Source organism: Gopherus flavomarginatus, chromosome 14 (genome assembly GCF_025201925.1).
Source record: "Gopherus flavomarginatus isolate rGopFla2 chromosome 14, rGopFla2.mat.asm, whole genome shotgun sequence".
Lineage (NCBI taxonomy): Eukaryota > Metazoa > Chordata > Testudines > Testudinidae > Gopherus > Gopherus flavomarginatus.
The window spans coordinates 3,451,202-3,466,671 of NC_066630.1; the positions used below are offsets into that span (position 1 = coordinate 3,451,202).

The 15,470-nt window shown below is 42.1% G+C and overlaps 1 protein-coding gene across 1 annotated transcript in view; it reads left to right on the forward strand.

Annotated features, from left to right (window-relative positions):
* Positions 1 to 3,789: 3,789 nt before the first annotated feature.
* Positions 3,790 to 15,470, forward strand: part of FANCA (FA complementation group A) — a 62,986-nt gene continuing 51,305 nt past the window's right edge. The window contains 9 exon segments of the mRNA XM_050923279.1: positions 3,790 to 3,835; positions 3,838 to 3,942; positions 4,981 to 5,090; positions 6,827 to 6,899; positions 8,726 to 8,868; positions 9,670 to 9,765; positions 12,706 to 12,779; positions 13,867 to 13,979; positions 15,304 to 15,386. Coding sequence (XP_050779236.1) covers positions 3,790 to 3,835; positions 3,838 to 3,942; positions 4,981 to 5,090; positions 6,827 to 6,899; positions 8,726 to 8,868; positions 9,670 to 9,765; positions 12,706 to 12,779; positions 13,867 to 13,979; positions 15,304 to 15,386 — 843 coding nt within the window.

Below are 15,470 nucleotides of genomic sequence, written 5' to 3' on the forward strand. Positions count from 1 at the left end.
GATTTAAGAGTCACACTGTCTGAGGCAAATTTCATATGGGGGTGAAAAGCCAAGACATTTAATTTGCAGAACATAAAAAAAGAAGTCCCATTTCCTTTTTAGATTCCTTTTCATTAATATTTTAATTAAAACTCATCCTCTGAACAAATTGCATTAACTCAGGGTGCCTCGCAAATAGTGCACCAGATTAAATATAGCCAGCAGTGCTAACTGCAACCTAGTAAGCCAGTGAGGCTGTGGAAACCTGTCAGTAATATTAAAAATAGAGAAATCTATTCTTAGAGTGACAGGATGAGGGGAAATGGCTTCAACCTATGAAGTATAAAAGTAGTACAAATGTCAGGCACTTACACGGGCAACCGGCTAAATGTAGACTATTGGTGCAGTGATACCTGCCACAAAATCATAAACCTTAAACATGGAAATTAGCCCTGGGGTCCCAGGCAATCCAGCCTCCTGTCCTGGCCAATGCAGAACTGTTCCCTACAGTATATTTTCTAGTGATTTCTCCAGTCTAGTTTTAAGTCTGTGCCACTTCTCTACGGAAACTATTCCACAGTCATAGGAGAAAATCCTGCCTCCTCCAACATAGCTGTAGATGGTCCCAGATGCAGCACAATTCTGCGGCCAGCAGGTGGAGACAGAATTCGGGGATGTTCCACAAGGGGTCTGCAATCACTGTGCAAGCTCCCTGCCTGTTCCCATGCAGCACGGTTCAAGCCATGTGTTAGAGGTACACAGAGCGGTTAGCAATTGCCCCAGCAGAACTGGGACCGAGGAACAGAGAACAGTGGCCTGGGAAAGGTTCCTTATCTCCCAGACTTCTGCGGAGGGACCCTGTATCAAATGCAGCTACTCAGGTTTTGCATTAATGTAGCCATTAATGACCTCACAGACAGGATGATTTTCCCTGATATTCAGCCTAAATTATCCTTCCCTTAATTTAATCCCATACACCTTGCTTTGTCTCTTTGTACTGTGCTAAAGAATTCCTTCCCTCCCTTCATATTTACATCTGTCAGATAGTTGTAGGCAGTTATATCCTACCTTAGCTATTGTTACTTAGCCAGTCTATGCAAATGAAGATACTTGATTCTGTCTGCATAAATCAGTCCTGCCCACCCCTCCATCATTTCTTTTGTTCTCTCTAATTTTCCTCCAGTTTTTTCTACATTTTTCTTGTAATGACCCCTGAATTTGACTCAATATTCCACTTGCCATCTCACCATAGTCATACAGAGAGGGATTAAAAATGGACTGTTCCATGTTGTAATGTCTTTGTAGAGGTGGTCCAAAATTGCACCAGGCTTATTTGCTGCCATATCAGACTGCAAACTGAGCTCCAGTTTGCTCCCCACTGCAACCCAAGCTCTCTCTCAGAGATTACTCGTTTCCTGGTTTACTTAAAAAAACCTCTTCATTATTTGTAAAACATTTTTAGAACATGAAGATGAAATATCTTTCTCTGAAGACTTCAGTCTGCCTTTAGCAAACACAGCATTTTGCTCTTTTTCTAGCACATTTTTTATTTACTTATCTGCAGATGCACCATCATCAGAGTTTCCAGTACCTGTGCAGCACTGAGAACAGTGCTGATTAGTTAGCTGCCGTTGCTGAATCAGCAGAAGGTGCACACACCCACTGTGTTCTTATGTCTCCCACCCAAAATAGTGGCTTTTAAAAATATTTCTTGGTAATGGAGTGTTGGATTTAAAAAAAACAAGAACCCAAACCTGACTCAATAAATGACTTTAACCAGTCACCCGGAGGCCACAATTTTACAGACAGTTACATGCAGGCGGACCTGTGTCTTGAACATAGCCCAGTTAAGTCAACAGGGCTCCATGCAGGCCCCAAGACATACTTATTGCATGTCTCTGATCCAATGTTCAGGAAACAAGAATGGCAGCATTAGTAGTAAAGCTCATCAATTATTTCATGCTTTAAATTCCCACTCAATTCTACCCCTGTTTGGAACTGACTCCTTTAAAGGCATGTGAATTTAGGTGGCCTGACAGGATTATGCCAAGACACATATAAAGCTTAGTCAACATAGCTCAGCCAATGCACCTCGGACTAGCACTCCTCACTATGCCAGTCTTGGCTACCCACGCAGCCCTGCTAAGATACTTCCACCCTGGCCTGCGGCACCCCCTGCTGTTGCAATCTTGAGTCATTTCTGAATAAAAAATACCAGTTGCCCCAGACCAAGGTGTTTTTGTGATTGTGTACAAAATGCTGAGGCCAAACTTATCTTCACTTTTTAACTCAGGTTTCCTGAGTTGAAAATCTAGTCAGCTATTCCTACGCCTCACTGCACATGCCCCCAGTCCTGAACTCTTGGACTTTCCTGCTGAAGAACACTCTCCATCCTTGTATACTGTGTTACACGGAAACATGGAATTCTACCAACTTGAGGCCTTTGTAAGTGAGCTGAGTCCAGGGCTGGCTCCAGAGGTTTTGCTGCTCTAAGCAGCAAAAAAAAAAAAGCCGCGATTGCGATCTTTGGCAATTCAGCGGGAGGTCCTTCGCTCCGAGCGGGAGCAAAGGACCCTCTGTCGAATTGCCACCGAAAACCAGGACGTGCCGCTCCTCTCCGGAGTGGCCGCCCCAAGCACCTGCTTGCTAAGATGGTATCTGGAGCTGGCCCTGGCTGAGTCCAACAAACTCATTTCACTTTCAACTCCAGACTGAACCTCACCACAGTCTCAGGGAGGTTATTATTTTAAACAACTCAATTCGCAGCTAACCAGCTTCAGAGTCTAAATGGACCAGTATGGCACTCACAAGGATGATGAGCATTTAGACAGGCATTCTGGACATTATAATCTAGTTCTTTCCTTCCAGGCCCATAGACAACAGAGTAACTGCACAGTGTTATAACTTATCAAGCATCTTCTGCATACACGCTGATGTAGAAAACGTAAAGTAAGAGCCTCTAAGGAGTTTACTTACATTCCAGATATTAAACCATGAGCCTTGTCTTCAAATTGAGTAGGATCATAAAGGGTTTTCTCCTGCACACAGCAGTCTTAAGGATTGCTGAGTAAGATGCTAGGTGAACAAGAAGAATAAATGCCTCACAATCAAATCCAACAGGCCATTTTCGCAATCCATTTCTGGAAAAAGAAAAAAGGTTGTTGCATCATGTTAAATATCCCATGAATGTTAATTTACTTGGTATTTACTGCACTTGTGCTGCTGAATGAATTATTACACCTCATGTAATGAATTATTACACCCTCTGTGGGACTGCATTGCTAACAGACACTTAACACAAACAAACAAAAAAACCCACTTTAAAATGGGATTTCTCCTGACCCCTGAAATGAAATGTCTATAAAAACTTTCTATTCCCAGAAAACCAAAGCACTGTGCAGTGACAACCTTATCACCTGACTAGGGAACTGAAGAGTTTGAGTCCTAGAATATAAGATTTTATTTCAAGAAGATGCAGGCTCCAGAGCAGAGACAGGTGGCGGGAAAAGCTCTGGGTAGCGACAAAGCTCGTTTCTTTCACCAACAGAAGTTGGTCCAATAAAATATACTACCTCGCCAAGCTACACCGGGCCCTGTGGGCCTGGTTCCTAAACTCCAACCCCACCACAAACGAGGAGTCTCTTCAAAAATGGCTGGAGAAGGGATACCTAGGCTGTTGCCACTACCAAGATGGCGGACTCCATGTCAATTACTGCCACTACCAAGATGGCGGTCACGAAAGGTCAGTAGGCGGGGTCAGACGCAGTCCTTTAGCGCATGTCTGGTGACGACATCTGCGCGCCGTAGCCAATGGGAGCGCAGGGCGGGCTGGTCGGTTCCACAGTGGCGGTAGCCGGACCGGCGCCGTCGCTGAGGAGAAGGCGGGTGCGGCGCTCGGCCTAGCAGGGATGGCCGCCGGCCCGGGCGGGCGGAGGGGGAGCCGGGCTCTCTCTGAGCTGCTGGGTAGGTGACCTCCAGGGGCCGTCAACGCACACGGGCCGCCCCGGAGGCGGCCGGCTCTGGCAGCGCCTCTCCCTGGCGGAGCGGGCGCCCCAGCCGGTGGCCCGCGGCGGCAGCAGCTGCAGCCCCGCTCTGCAAAGCGCCGTGCGCCGAGGTGACCCGCCCCGCGGGATGTGGGCGCGAATCGCTCCGCTCACACCCCGTCCCGGCGAGCGGTGGGCGTGGGGCGGCCCCGCCGCGGGCTGCGCCTCTCCCCGACAGCGGGGAGCGGTACCACGTTCCCGCCCCGGGCCGAGGCAGGCCCAAAGCCCCCGCGCGCTTGATTTGCTGCAAGAGCAGCTGGGTGGCGTGAAGCCGATGTGTGTGTGGTATGGCGGCTTTACCGGCTTGAAACCGAAGCGAGGCGGGGGATGTTCCTCCCTCCGCGTCCCCTGTGTTTGTAAGGCTGGCTCGCTGTGCCTCTCGCATGTTGGTCACTTAGATCCGTCTTGTGCGAGCTCTTCATCCCCCCTGGCCTTGACTGTCACACCGCCCTCTTCTGTGGCTTTGCCAGCCCCAGCTCCCCAGGCTGCAGGATGCTGCTGCCCCCTTCTTCACACGTACCAAGCAGTGTAATCACATCACCCCCCCCATTTCAAACATCTATCCTGGTGCTTGATACGTTTTGAGATTCAATTCAAAGTAACCCTAAAACTGTCAGTTTCAGTCTTAATACAGTTAGTGCAAATAGTGTTTTTGCAGCATGTGGAACAGCCAGTCTCATTTAAAAAACAATCATCTTGTGTTCCTTGTCTTTGTCTCTCTTTTTGGCACAGTTGGCAGTTTCTGTGTAAAGTGATCTGGTCTGGATTAAGGAAAAGCCTTCGGGATCAGAAGGCAGACTTTGGTAGAGGGTGTGTAGCATTAGCCCACACTATGTCTGGCTCTTGCCAATGTCAAGCATTCCTTTTCATGAGCACAAAATTCATGCAGTCTAGAAATAAAATAGAAAACAGGCCATTGAGTAAACCTTTAACTTAATTTTCTTTTTAAATTTCTTAGCAGGAAGAGTCAAGAAACAGAAATGCACATTTGAAAGTGGACAGGAGCTTCAGAAAGCAGCTGTTCACCTTCTGAGTTGCCATCAGAACTTGAATGACCTCTTGCTGGAGGTAAGACAGCTGACAGTTTTGAACTTACCAGTCATATCTTGGGTTTCCCTAGAACCCTGCTGAAGTATGGTCTCCAGACAAGTCTTTCTGATATAGGTCTAAGGTGCATGTCCTATAAGCAGAATATCTTCAGTAAGTGAACAGGTTGGAAACAGCTGTAAAAGAAAACTCAAAGACAAGTGGTTTTCCTTTTAGAAATGAGATTTATATTCATTATTTCTTTATTACCGTGGCCTGAAAATGGAGTTAGGGTTATATAGAGCAAATTCAGATTTGAAATATGGTGGTAAATTACCATCTTCTTTGTTGGGATCAGAACTGGCTTTGTCTATTGTAGAGATTCCCAAACTTTTCCTGAGCCCCTCCTTTGGAGACTCATGTCCCATGTATGCCCACCTCTTAGAAGTGTGGTGGGAGGAGGGGTGCTTGGTACCCGTGGGGGAAGAGTGTCCTGTACTCATAGGGGATGTGGAGGGAGGGTTACTCACCAGTTGCAGTTGAAGAAGACTTCTCACCATGCAGCAGTTGGGCAGTCTCAGCTGCTGGGACCCAGCTTCCTGCTTGTCTGGCTCCCATCCTGTTCAGAATAAACAAACAAGGCCATGTTGAAGAGCCAGGGTCAGCCGGGGAGCCAAAGTCTGCACTCTGAGTGCTGGGCCATGCACTGACACAGCCCCATTCTGACCCTGGCCTTTCAGCATGGCACTATCCACTTCCTTTGCACAGGCTCCCTCTGGGAGAGGAAGTGGATGTGCCCAGGGGCTGTGCTGAAGGGTCAGGAGGGGGCTCAGTCCAGCAGGGGGTCAGTCATCCCAGGGGGCAGCCTTTGGCTCCCTCCTTGCAGAGTCCCTGCTGGCCTATCCAGCAGAGGAGGGGTAACTGCCCATTGGTGGCGGCTGTGGCAGTGAGGGACCAAGAGAGGTAGGGAGTCTGGTCCCAGTAGTCAAGACTGCCTATACAGAGCCCAATCTACTTCCCCTACCAGACAAAGCCCCATCCTGACCCTGGTCTTTTAGTGTGTCTTGTTACTGATAATTCATCACTCCCTCCCCACCCCCAAGGGGGCATGCCCCACACTTTGAAAGCCTCTGGTCTATAGTGAACAGAGTCAAAAGTTATTGGAGATTATCAGATTTCTCTTAATAGCCACCCATGATTCCATAATGTGACTTTATACACGTGTGTGAAATACATACATGGACATCGTGCCAAGTTTCTGACTCCTTGTGCATTATCTTGCACTCTCAGGCTGGAGAAAGCATTTGTTTTTGAGGACTTTTATAGGCAGATAAGGTACTTCCTATAATTTTTTCTCTGGGATCTTTTTTTCCTTAGGAGTGTTACAGAATAATACCTTTTAAAAGGAAGCTGACTTTTTCTAGTTCCTAACACTTTGTCATGTTTTACCAAATATATATGGCATAGTGGAAGGAGCTAGGACTAGGACTCAGGAGACTTGGGTTCTGTTCCTGCTCTGCCATGTACCTATTGGGTGACCTTGGGCAAGTTACTTTCCTGCCTCAGTTTCACCATCTGTGAAATGGGGATACTGACCTCTGCTTTAAGATCTACAGATGAAAAATACTAATATAAGAGCTAGGTTGTATTACTTAATATTAGTTTTATTTCAGTTGCTTCAGGTTTCTAGAATGCTGCAGATGGAACATGCCATATAAAGGTAATATATTTATATACATGTAAACACAGAGATTTAAAGTACTTTATTTTGTTTCTAGGTGGAGAGTTCCAGTAAATCAACTGAGCAGAGTGATCCAGAGACTCAAAATGCTTTTTCAGAATCATTTGTAGGTGGGTGTGAGTGAGGAAGTACCTGTCCAAGAGAGAGATGGAAATTAAGTTTGCCTGACACACTGAATTTCTACTTGTCATATGACCTTAATTTCTTGTTCTCTCTATCAGTCTGCTAGTTTGTTCTTCTCTGAAATATAGAGAGATAGTTGCAAGTATATTCTGAGCACAGTTGTTCTCTTTTGTGTAGAACGAGGACAGCAGCAAGCCACATTTCCTATTGCTGGCCTAGCTTGTAAAGTCTTACAGGATAACTTTTGAATACTACATCTAATTGGTTCCAAAATTTCAGGGAATGTTCTAGGCGTCAAGGGTAGAAACCTATTGATTTTGGTGAAAAGGGGACAGTCGGAACGGAGAAACAAATGAGGGATACATGCGTATCATGATAAGATTTTGAATTATGTGATCACTGTCACAGTTCAAGGGCAACTGCACCAATATTCCTCCTCCTTGGTCTTCCAAAGGCACCCAGGCCTCAGGGCATAGTTTCAAAAAGTTGGGTTTTGCATAACCAGAGTTGGGGAATTTACATTCACCTCCCCCTACATAGTCCCAAGGAAAACCTCTTAACACTTCTTGTTCCAGGAGTCTATTCTTGTCTGACACATTGTTCAATCTAGTCCCTTGAACCCCCAGGCCTCACATCTGCCACATTTCCCTCCTCAAGAGGTTACACGATCCTGTCCTACAATACATAAAAAAATCATTTAATATGCTGGAACCAAAAGATACTTAAACTTAATTCAATAAGATCTCTCAAAGATAATGCAGAAAACTGCCGTATTTGTCACATACTATTTTTTCTACAGAACCCCTGCCTTATTCAGGGCACAGGATGGATGATGCGCAATTACTGAGCAGCTATTAAATATTTTGTTTTACCCTCATTGTTCAATGTACGGTTGTAGGCCTTATTTACTGCATGCTATTCGAATCCTGCTGTGAAGATAGAATTACTAGCCTCATGGGCTTTTTATTTGGCACTCATCACTATAGTATCTGAGTGCTTCACAAATAACAACTAGTTATTTTTCACATTAACCCATGTGAAATAAGTATTATCCCATTTTACAGATGCTAAGCTAAGACGGAGGGAGATTAAGATAAAAAGTATGAACTAATTTTGGGTGCCCAAATTTGAGAGAGAGTGATTTTTCAGAGTACTTAGCATTATTTTGCACTTTATGTATTCAAGCACTTCTCCCATTGCCTTCATTTCCAATTGAGTGAGCTCGGCACTTCTGAATATGAGGTCCCAGATCTCAAAGTGGGCACCCAGGAAATGAGGTACACACAAATAGTGACCACTTCTGAAAATCTGATTTAAGGAGCGCCCCGGAGGTCCAGTCTCAAAGGGGTTGAATCATATGATTCCATCCTTGAAAGATATGAAGATAGCCAGGCCTGTCAATGGAGGGGTCCAGTCAAAGGACAAAAACTGTTCTAGAGTATGGCTTGCCCTGTAACTCTGACAGTAGCCTTTCTTAAGTCTGTCAGAAACTGACAGGTAAAGTCCCCTGGCTTCTGAATATTTTGATTTATTTTCAAAGTTTGTGCCTCAAAGAGACAAACAAGAGCTCTAATACTGTTAGTCAGCGAGCACTTTACAAACAAGGGATCATCACAACACCCTTTTGAGGTAGGTGGTGTTCTGTCCATTTTGTGGATTGGGGAAAATGAGACAGGGAAGGAGATGAAGCAATTTACCCAAAGCCATAGATTGGGAGACAGTTAGCCAGGATTACAACTCGGGAGTTGTTGGTTCCCAATCTAGTGCTCAGCCCGGAATCCTCTCTCACTGTTAACTTCGCTTTGTGTTCTAGTCTCCATTCTGCAGGAGCAGGCCTCGAGGCTGGGAGTACCAATAGGAATCTTGTCAGCCAAAACTACGGCTACCAACATTGACCAGATTTGCAACATTTCCAGGGAGTCCAACCAAGCTGCATTGTTGAACTTGGAGCAGAGAGTAAGAGGAAAATCTTTTCTCTTATGCCCACAAAGATGAACACTGGGAGGGAAAAGGCATTGTTAATGGTTATTTTTGTTTTTACATTTTAAGCTCACACTGTCTGGCCTCCATAAATGTATATATAGTCCCCAAAAGATTAAAAAAAAAAATACAAAACCAGTAATGGAACTAGGTAGCTGATGGGTCATATCTGTATGTTGTAACATCCTTAGAAATGGAGCATTCTTTTCCTAAGTATGAAAGCTACTGAACTGACAGGCCTGGAAATGATATCCTCTGTTTATCTATAGAGATAGTACAGTGTGAGTAGTGGCTGAACAAGCTTCTTGTATATGACTTTTCTTTAGTATGTCCCAGTCCTTCCCAAGAGGGTTAATTTTATTGTGTCCATTGTTTAATTTTTAGCATCCTGCTTGCAGTTGTAGCTAATTATTGTGTTGACTTGTGTGTGTGGACACCAGAAGCTGTACTGAGACTACCAACTCACTTCACCAAGGACACTGAACAGCCATCAGGTCCTGGTGGTATAGGGGTGACTCGCTTCTGATGCTTGAATTCATGAATTCACATCGCTGCGCTGCCATCACTGGGTGAACAAAAATAGTTGAAAAGCTGTCATGAAACAGGGATTTCGGTCACTACTGACGTGGTGCATTTGAACTCATAACCCAAAGGTGAAAACCTCACTACTCCATCCCCTGAGCCATTCAGTCACTAAAATTTAACAAATAAGGAAAAACAGGAAAATATTTTTATAATTACATGTAATATTTACAGAGGGGACTTTTTCCATTCCAGAAGAAACTGTCTTATTTGCTTCAAACTGTCAAGGATGTGTTGGTGCCCAATGCCTTCTGTCGTTTGCTCTTCTGTCAAGAACTTTGGAAAATGCAGGTAAGACCTCTGAAGAGAAATGCTGGTCCTGCACACTGTAGGGACAGAACATCTTGATTATTTGGGTGGAACCCAGTAGTGCATATTAAATTCTCTTGTTATGTATCCCATGAAAGTGAGGGGTAACTCTAAAATAGACTGCAGAAATCTAGTAATCTGATTTCCTCCTTCCAGTACTGTTAATGGCCTATAGCAGCATGCTCAGGAGCTTATTGGTCCTACTTCTTGAAGGATGGTGGCCATCTTGAGTTTCCCTGGGAGTCACCCTGGCCATTTTGGTGCTTTAAAAGCATAATTCTGTCTTAATGTGATAGAGCATAAATGTTTTCCATTAAAAATATTTTAAAACTAAAATCTATTAAAGCTATGTGAATTAATTTAAAAGGGCTGTACATACTGGGGAAGGAAGCCAGTAAGGATACCCTTCCCCCCCCGGCTTCAAATATTAATGGCTGTTTGATAGTGCCTGCAACAGGTGAACAGGAGATGGCTTGCAAAGTAGAACAGTATTTTAAAAAACGATGACCGTTTCTGATGGGGGAGGATGAACATTAGTAAACTTCTGGGTAAAGAGTTTAACTAAAAGCAATAGAAAATTCTTGGTCATGCATGTTATATTCTTAATAATGAGTCTTCCTGGGTGTTTGAAAGCTCTTTACCTTTCATTCTGCTTCACAGTGCCTCTGAAGCATGCTGATACCTGGAATAGTAAATGCCCCTTTTCATATGCTATTGATTGTTTAATAACATACTAGCTATAATGCAAATAGTTATGTAGTTTCCATTTTTTTAAGCCACCTGACTGGCTTCTGCATTCAACACTTGCCATGAGAAAAAGGAGCATTAGCATTTAGCATTGGCTGACTGGCTTTTGGAATCTAAGAGTGGTAGTGACTGTAAGCTACTACCTGTCATTCTGCTTTTTATGTGAATGCTAGTGTTTGTGAAAAATGCTATATTGATAGCACTGGAGGGTGAGATCTATTTTCCACAAAAAATGTGCAACTCAGACAGCAGCTCTGCAAGTTTCAATCCTCCTCTGTAGGGAAAGGTAATTTACTCTCAATGTCTGTCTACTTTGGGTTTTATATTGTCACTAGGGCTGTCAAGCGATTTAAAAAAATGAATGGCCATTAATCGCTTGATTAAACAATAATAGAATGCCATTTAAATATTTTTGGATGTTTTCTACATTTTCAAATATTGATTTCAGAATACAAAGTGTACAGTGCTCACTTTATATTTATTTTTGTTTACAAGTATTTGCACTGTAAAAAACAAAAGAAACAGTATTTTTCAGTTCACCTAATACAAAGTACAGTAGTGCAATCTCTTTATCATGAAAGTTGAACTTACAAATGTAGAATTATGTACAGAAAAACTGTATTCAAAAATAAAAGTTTACAATTTTAGAGCCTGCAAGTCCACTCAGTCCTACTTCTTGTTCAGCCGATCGCTCAGGCAGACAAGTTTGTTTATATTTGCAGGAGATAATGCTGCCGGCTTCTTGTTTACAATGTCACCTGAAAGCAAGAACAGGCGTTCTCATGGCACTGTTGTAGCCAGCGTCACGAGATATTTACGTGCCAAATGTGCTAAAGATTGATATGTCCTTTCATGCTTCAGCCACCATTCCAGGGGACGTGTCCATGATGATGAGGGGTTCTGCTCAATAACAATCCAAAACAGCTTTCTTTTTTGGTGGTTTGGGTTCTGTAGTTTCTGCATCAGAGTGTTGCTCTTTTAAGACTTCTGAGAGCATGCTCCATACCTCATGCCTCTCAGATTTTGGAAGGCACTTCAGATTCTTAAAACTTGGGTCGAGTGCTGTAGCTGTTTTTAGAAATCTCACATTGGTATCTTCTTTGCATTTTGTCAAATCTGCAGTAAAAGTGTTCTTAAAATGAGCAAGATATTGAGTCATCATCCAAGACTGCTATAGCATAAAATATATGGCACAATGCAAATAAAACAGAGCAGGGGACATACAGTTCTCCCCCAAGGAGCATTAAGGCATTTTTTTTAACGAATGTCATCAGCATGGAAGCATGTCCTCTGGAATGGTGGCTGAAGCATGAAGGGGCATACAAATGTTTAGCATATCTGGCACGTAAATACCTTGCAATGCCAGCTACAAAAGTGCCATGCAAATGCCTGTTCTTATTTGCAATGTTACCAGAAAGTAAGAAGAGGGCAGCATTATCTCCTGTAAATGTAAACAAACTGTTTTTTTGTTTTTAGTGCTTGGCTGAACAAGAAGTAGGACTGTGTGGACTTGTAGGCTCTAAAGTTTTATGTTTTGTTTTTGAATGTAGTTATGGAACAACAAAAATTCTACATTTGTAAGTTGCACTTTCAGGACAAAGAGAGTGCAGTATAGTACCTGTATGAGGTGAATTGAAAAATACTATTTCTTTTGTTTATAATTTTTACAGTGCAAATATTTATAATAAAAAATAATACACACTGATTTCATTTATAACACAGAATACAATATATATGAAAATGTAGAAAAACATCCAAAATATTTAATAAATTTCAATTGGTATTCTATTTAACAGTTCAATAAAACTGTGTGACAAATCGCGATTAATTTTTGAGTTTTGTGATTGATCAACAGCCCTAGTTATTCTCAAATCTGTTGAGGTGTCCATTACCCCTTTAGAAGACACGTAATCAGGATTATTCCAGGGACGTAAAGTGACCTGAATTATTTATCTTTATTAAAAAACATGTCAAAAGTGGGTAGGAGAGAATAGGTCTATGGTAACTTTTTTTTAATTGGTATTTTATATATTACTGTTGTAATGATGAGCTCAGAGTTTTCATACCCTTAATTTGACAAACCAGTTTTTAATTTTCTTTTACTGTTTGCCACTGGAAAGTTTGCTATTGTAAATGTTACCCACTGTCATCTGACTGTAGCATTATTCCTCTCAGAATCCTCCCGTGTTGGAAGTTGTGTGGCACCTGCACAGAGGCAACATTGTTAGCTTGGGAGAGTTGCTGGAGAGGTAAGCAGAGGTTTATACATTTGCAGATGTCTTTATTCTCTCAAAACATATAGAAGCCTCAAGAAGTGAGCTGTAGCCCATGAAAGCTTATGCTGAAATAAATGTGCTAGCCTCTAAGATGCCACAAGTACTCCTGTTCTTTTTGCGGATACAGACTAACACGGCTGCTACTCTGAAACCTGTCTGGGATTAGTTGTTTGTGTCTTAAAATTTGCTCCAGAAGTTCTTATTTGGCCACTAAAAAGTAAAATTGGTCTAGAACAGGGATCTTACTGTGCACAAGCTGCGCACTTCTGTCTTTTCAAGGCAGAGTATTACAACAGAGTTTTACCTTAGAGAATAAATTTACCTCTACACTATAAATTGATATAGGACAGAAACCTTGATGATAGACTGAAGTTACGAGTTAAGATATACTGGAATGATTGTGCTTTCTGATAAACTTTCCATAGGTCCCATTTTAGGAATCATTTGGCAAAAATTTTGTCATCCTGAGAATTTACAGATTCAGTTCCGGTAGCAGTCATGTGATTGAAACCCTGCACAGCATTGTGCCACAGTGTTCTAATAAGTAAAATCAAACAATCCTTCAGATGATTCTCTTATGGTATGTGAGCAGGTTGGAGATTTCTTGACTCCCCTGATAATGATATTGCTTTATTTTTCTGTTACTGATACTGGGTGGGATAATTGCATGCATTGCCTATTTTAATTAGTTGAACTTTGAAAAAACAACTATGTGACCTGAAGAAACCACCCACAGGATGTTAGGTAGTTCCTTCGAGACTAAAGAGAGCTTTTTTTCTTACAGTTCTTTATGGATATATTTTTATGGTGGAAATAAAGAATTAATTTAACATGAGATTTCAAAATCAGTTCTCTTTTTGTGGGCACATTCATTCTGAAATATTTTATAAAGGAAATAGAGCTTTCAGATGGCACAGCTTTTAAGAAATCAGTACTAGACATGGAGTCAAGTGGAGGCATCTGTCCTCTCCTGAATGTGAATGAATGTTAGTTGGAGGAAAAACAAATATCACAATCAAGAGAGTGAAACAAATCAAACCTGCTTTTGTTGTCTTCTCAGCAATTCAGACACCTCTGCTGTGGTGGAGTGGTTATGCAGCAGCCTTTGTCTGCTGTGTAAACAGACAGACAATTCTTCCCTGGATGTGGAGCTTTCTGGGCACATACTCTCAGGTAGCACTTTGAGTTTAGGCATTTAACACAGTGTGTTCTAAAGTACTTAAGCTTTAGAATCTACAGCAGACAACATTCAACTCAGAACTTTAGGTGCATGTAAACAGTCTTCAGCTTGTATTCTTTTATTTTTTTTGACGAAGAGGGCTACATTTCTATATTGTTAAGGGAATTTAAGACAGTGAATTGACTATTAATCTGAAACCATAAGTTTCTTTCTTCCCACATAACTTTGTTTTAATAATTAAGAGACTGTCCATACCAGTACTGACCATGATATCATTAGAGTTGTGGTGGCTAAAATCTCCTGTTCCTCTTTCTTCTATCCTGTCCCCACTATTCCATTTGTCTTTCATCGCTTCTAGCATGTAGCTTTGCAAGTAAACGTTTAATATTCTGTTACATTAGGTTAGTAGCCTGAAGTTCGTTTTTTTGACCAGCAAGGGGCGCTGGTGGTGATGTGTGTCACTAGTACTCATTTCCTGCATCCTGATCATGCCACCTCTGTATAGTACCCATCATCCATTTGGCTATTGGGAAAAAAACCCCTAATGCTAACCAGGATTCCATTTTATGTTTTCTTCTCTGCCCACCTTTTTGTCTAATTTTCTGCTTCTCTCCTGGTTCAGAAAAAGCCAATAGCTTGGTAATTTGACTGAGGAGTACCAGTCAGATCTTTTGACCAGTGCACTTGGTCAGGTACTGCCAGGCAAACTGAGGTATTTGATTGAAATTTCTGCATGTTCACTGTTCAAATACATGCATTCTTGAAAATTCAACATTCAGTCTGAGCTTTTGTCTGCACTGAGTGAATCTCTTCTAATAGTGGTGTGGGTTAATCCTTTTCCACAGATCTCCTCAGGCACAGTGGGATTTCTCTTCTGAAAAGGCTCACCTGGAGTGTAAGACTCCAAAGAGCCAATTAACTCTTCATACATTTGAATTTGTAGCATGAGGAAGAGATGATAAATCACTTTGTAAAATTATTTTGCGTAAGATGTGTAACAAACAACGTATTGGCATTCTGTTGTATTGATTGCATGACACTGGAATATGTGAGTCAATGAACTGTGTGATCTATTTAAGTTCTTATATGGCCGCTATGATTGAGGTATCTGAGCACCTCTGTGATATCTGATGTGTCTGGTCATTCCGTATATGAAATAATTTTACCTCTAAGGAGATAGTGAGGTTGCCCAACACTAGGCTAACTTTGTGTAACAAATGAAACTTCACCAGTAGTAGCCCTTCTGGGAGACTGGATGTGTTCTTTCATTGTAGGTAGAAGGGAATGCTGAAACAGTTGTTTGTTCTTGATTTGCAGACTTTGTGATCATGTTTCTTCAGAATGGATTTCAGCAAACTTCAGATCTGGGAAAGAAGGTGGAATTCCAGAAAATCCACCATGTAAGGGCAAAATGCTACTATTTATACCTTTTTTCTTTCTTTCTTTTCTTTTCTTTTCTTTTTATTTAAAGCACCATTGATATA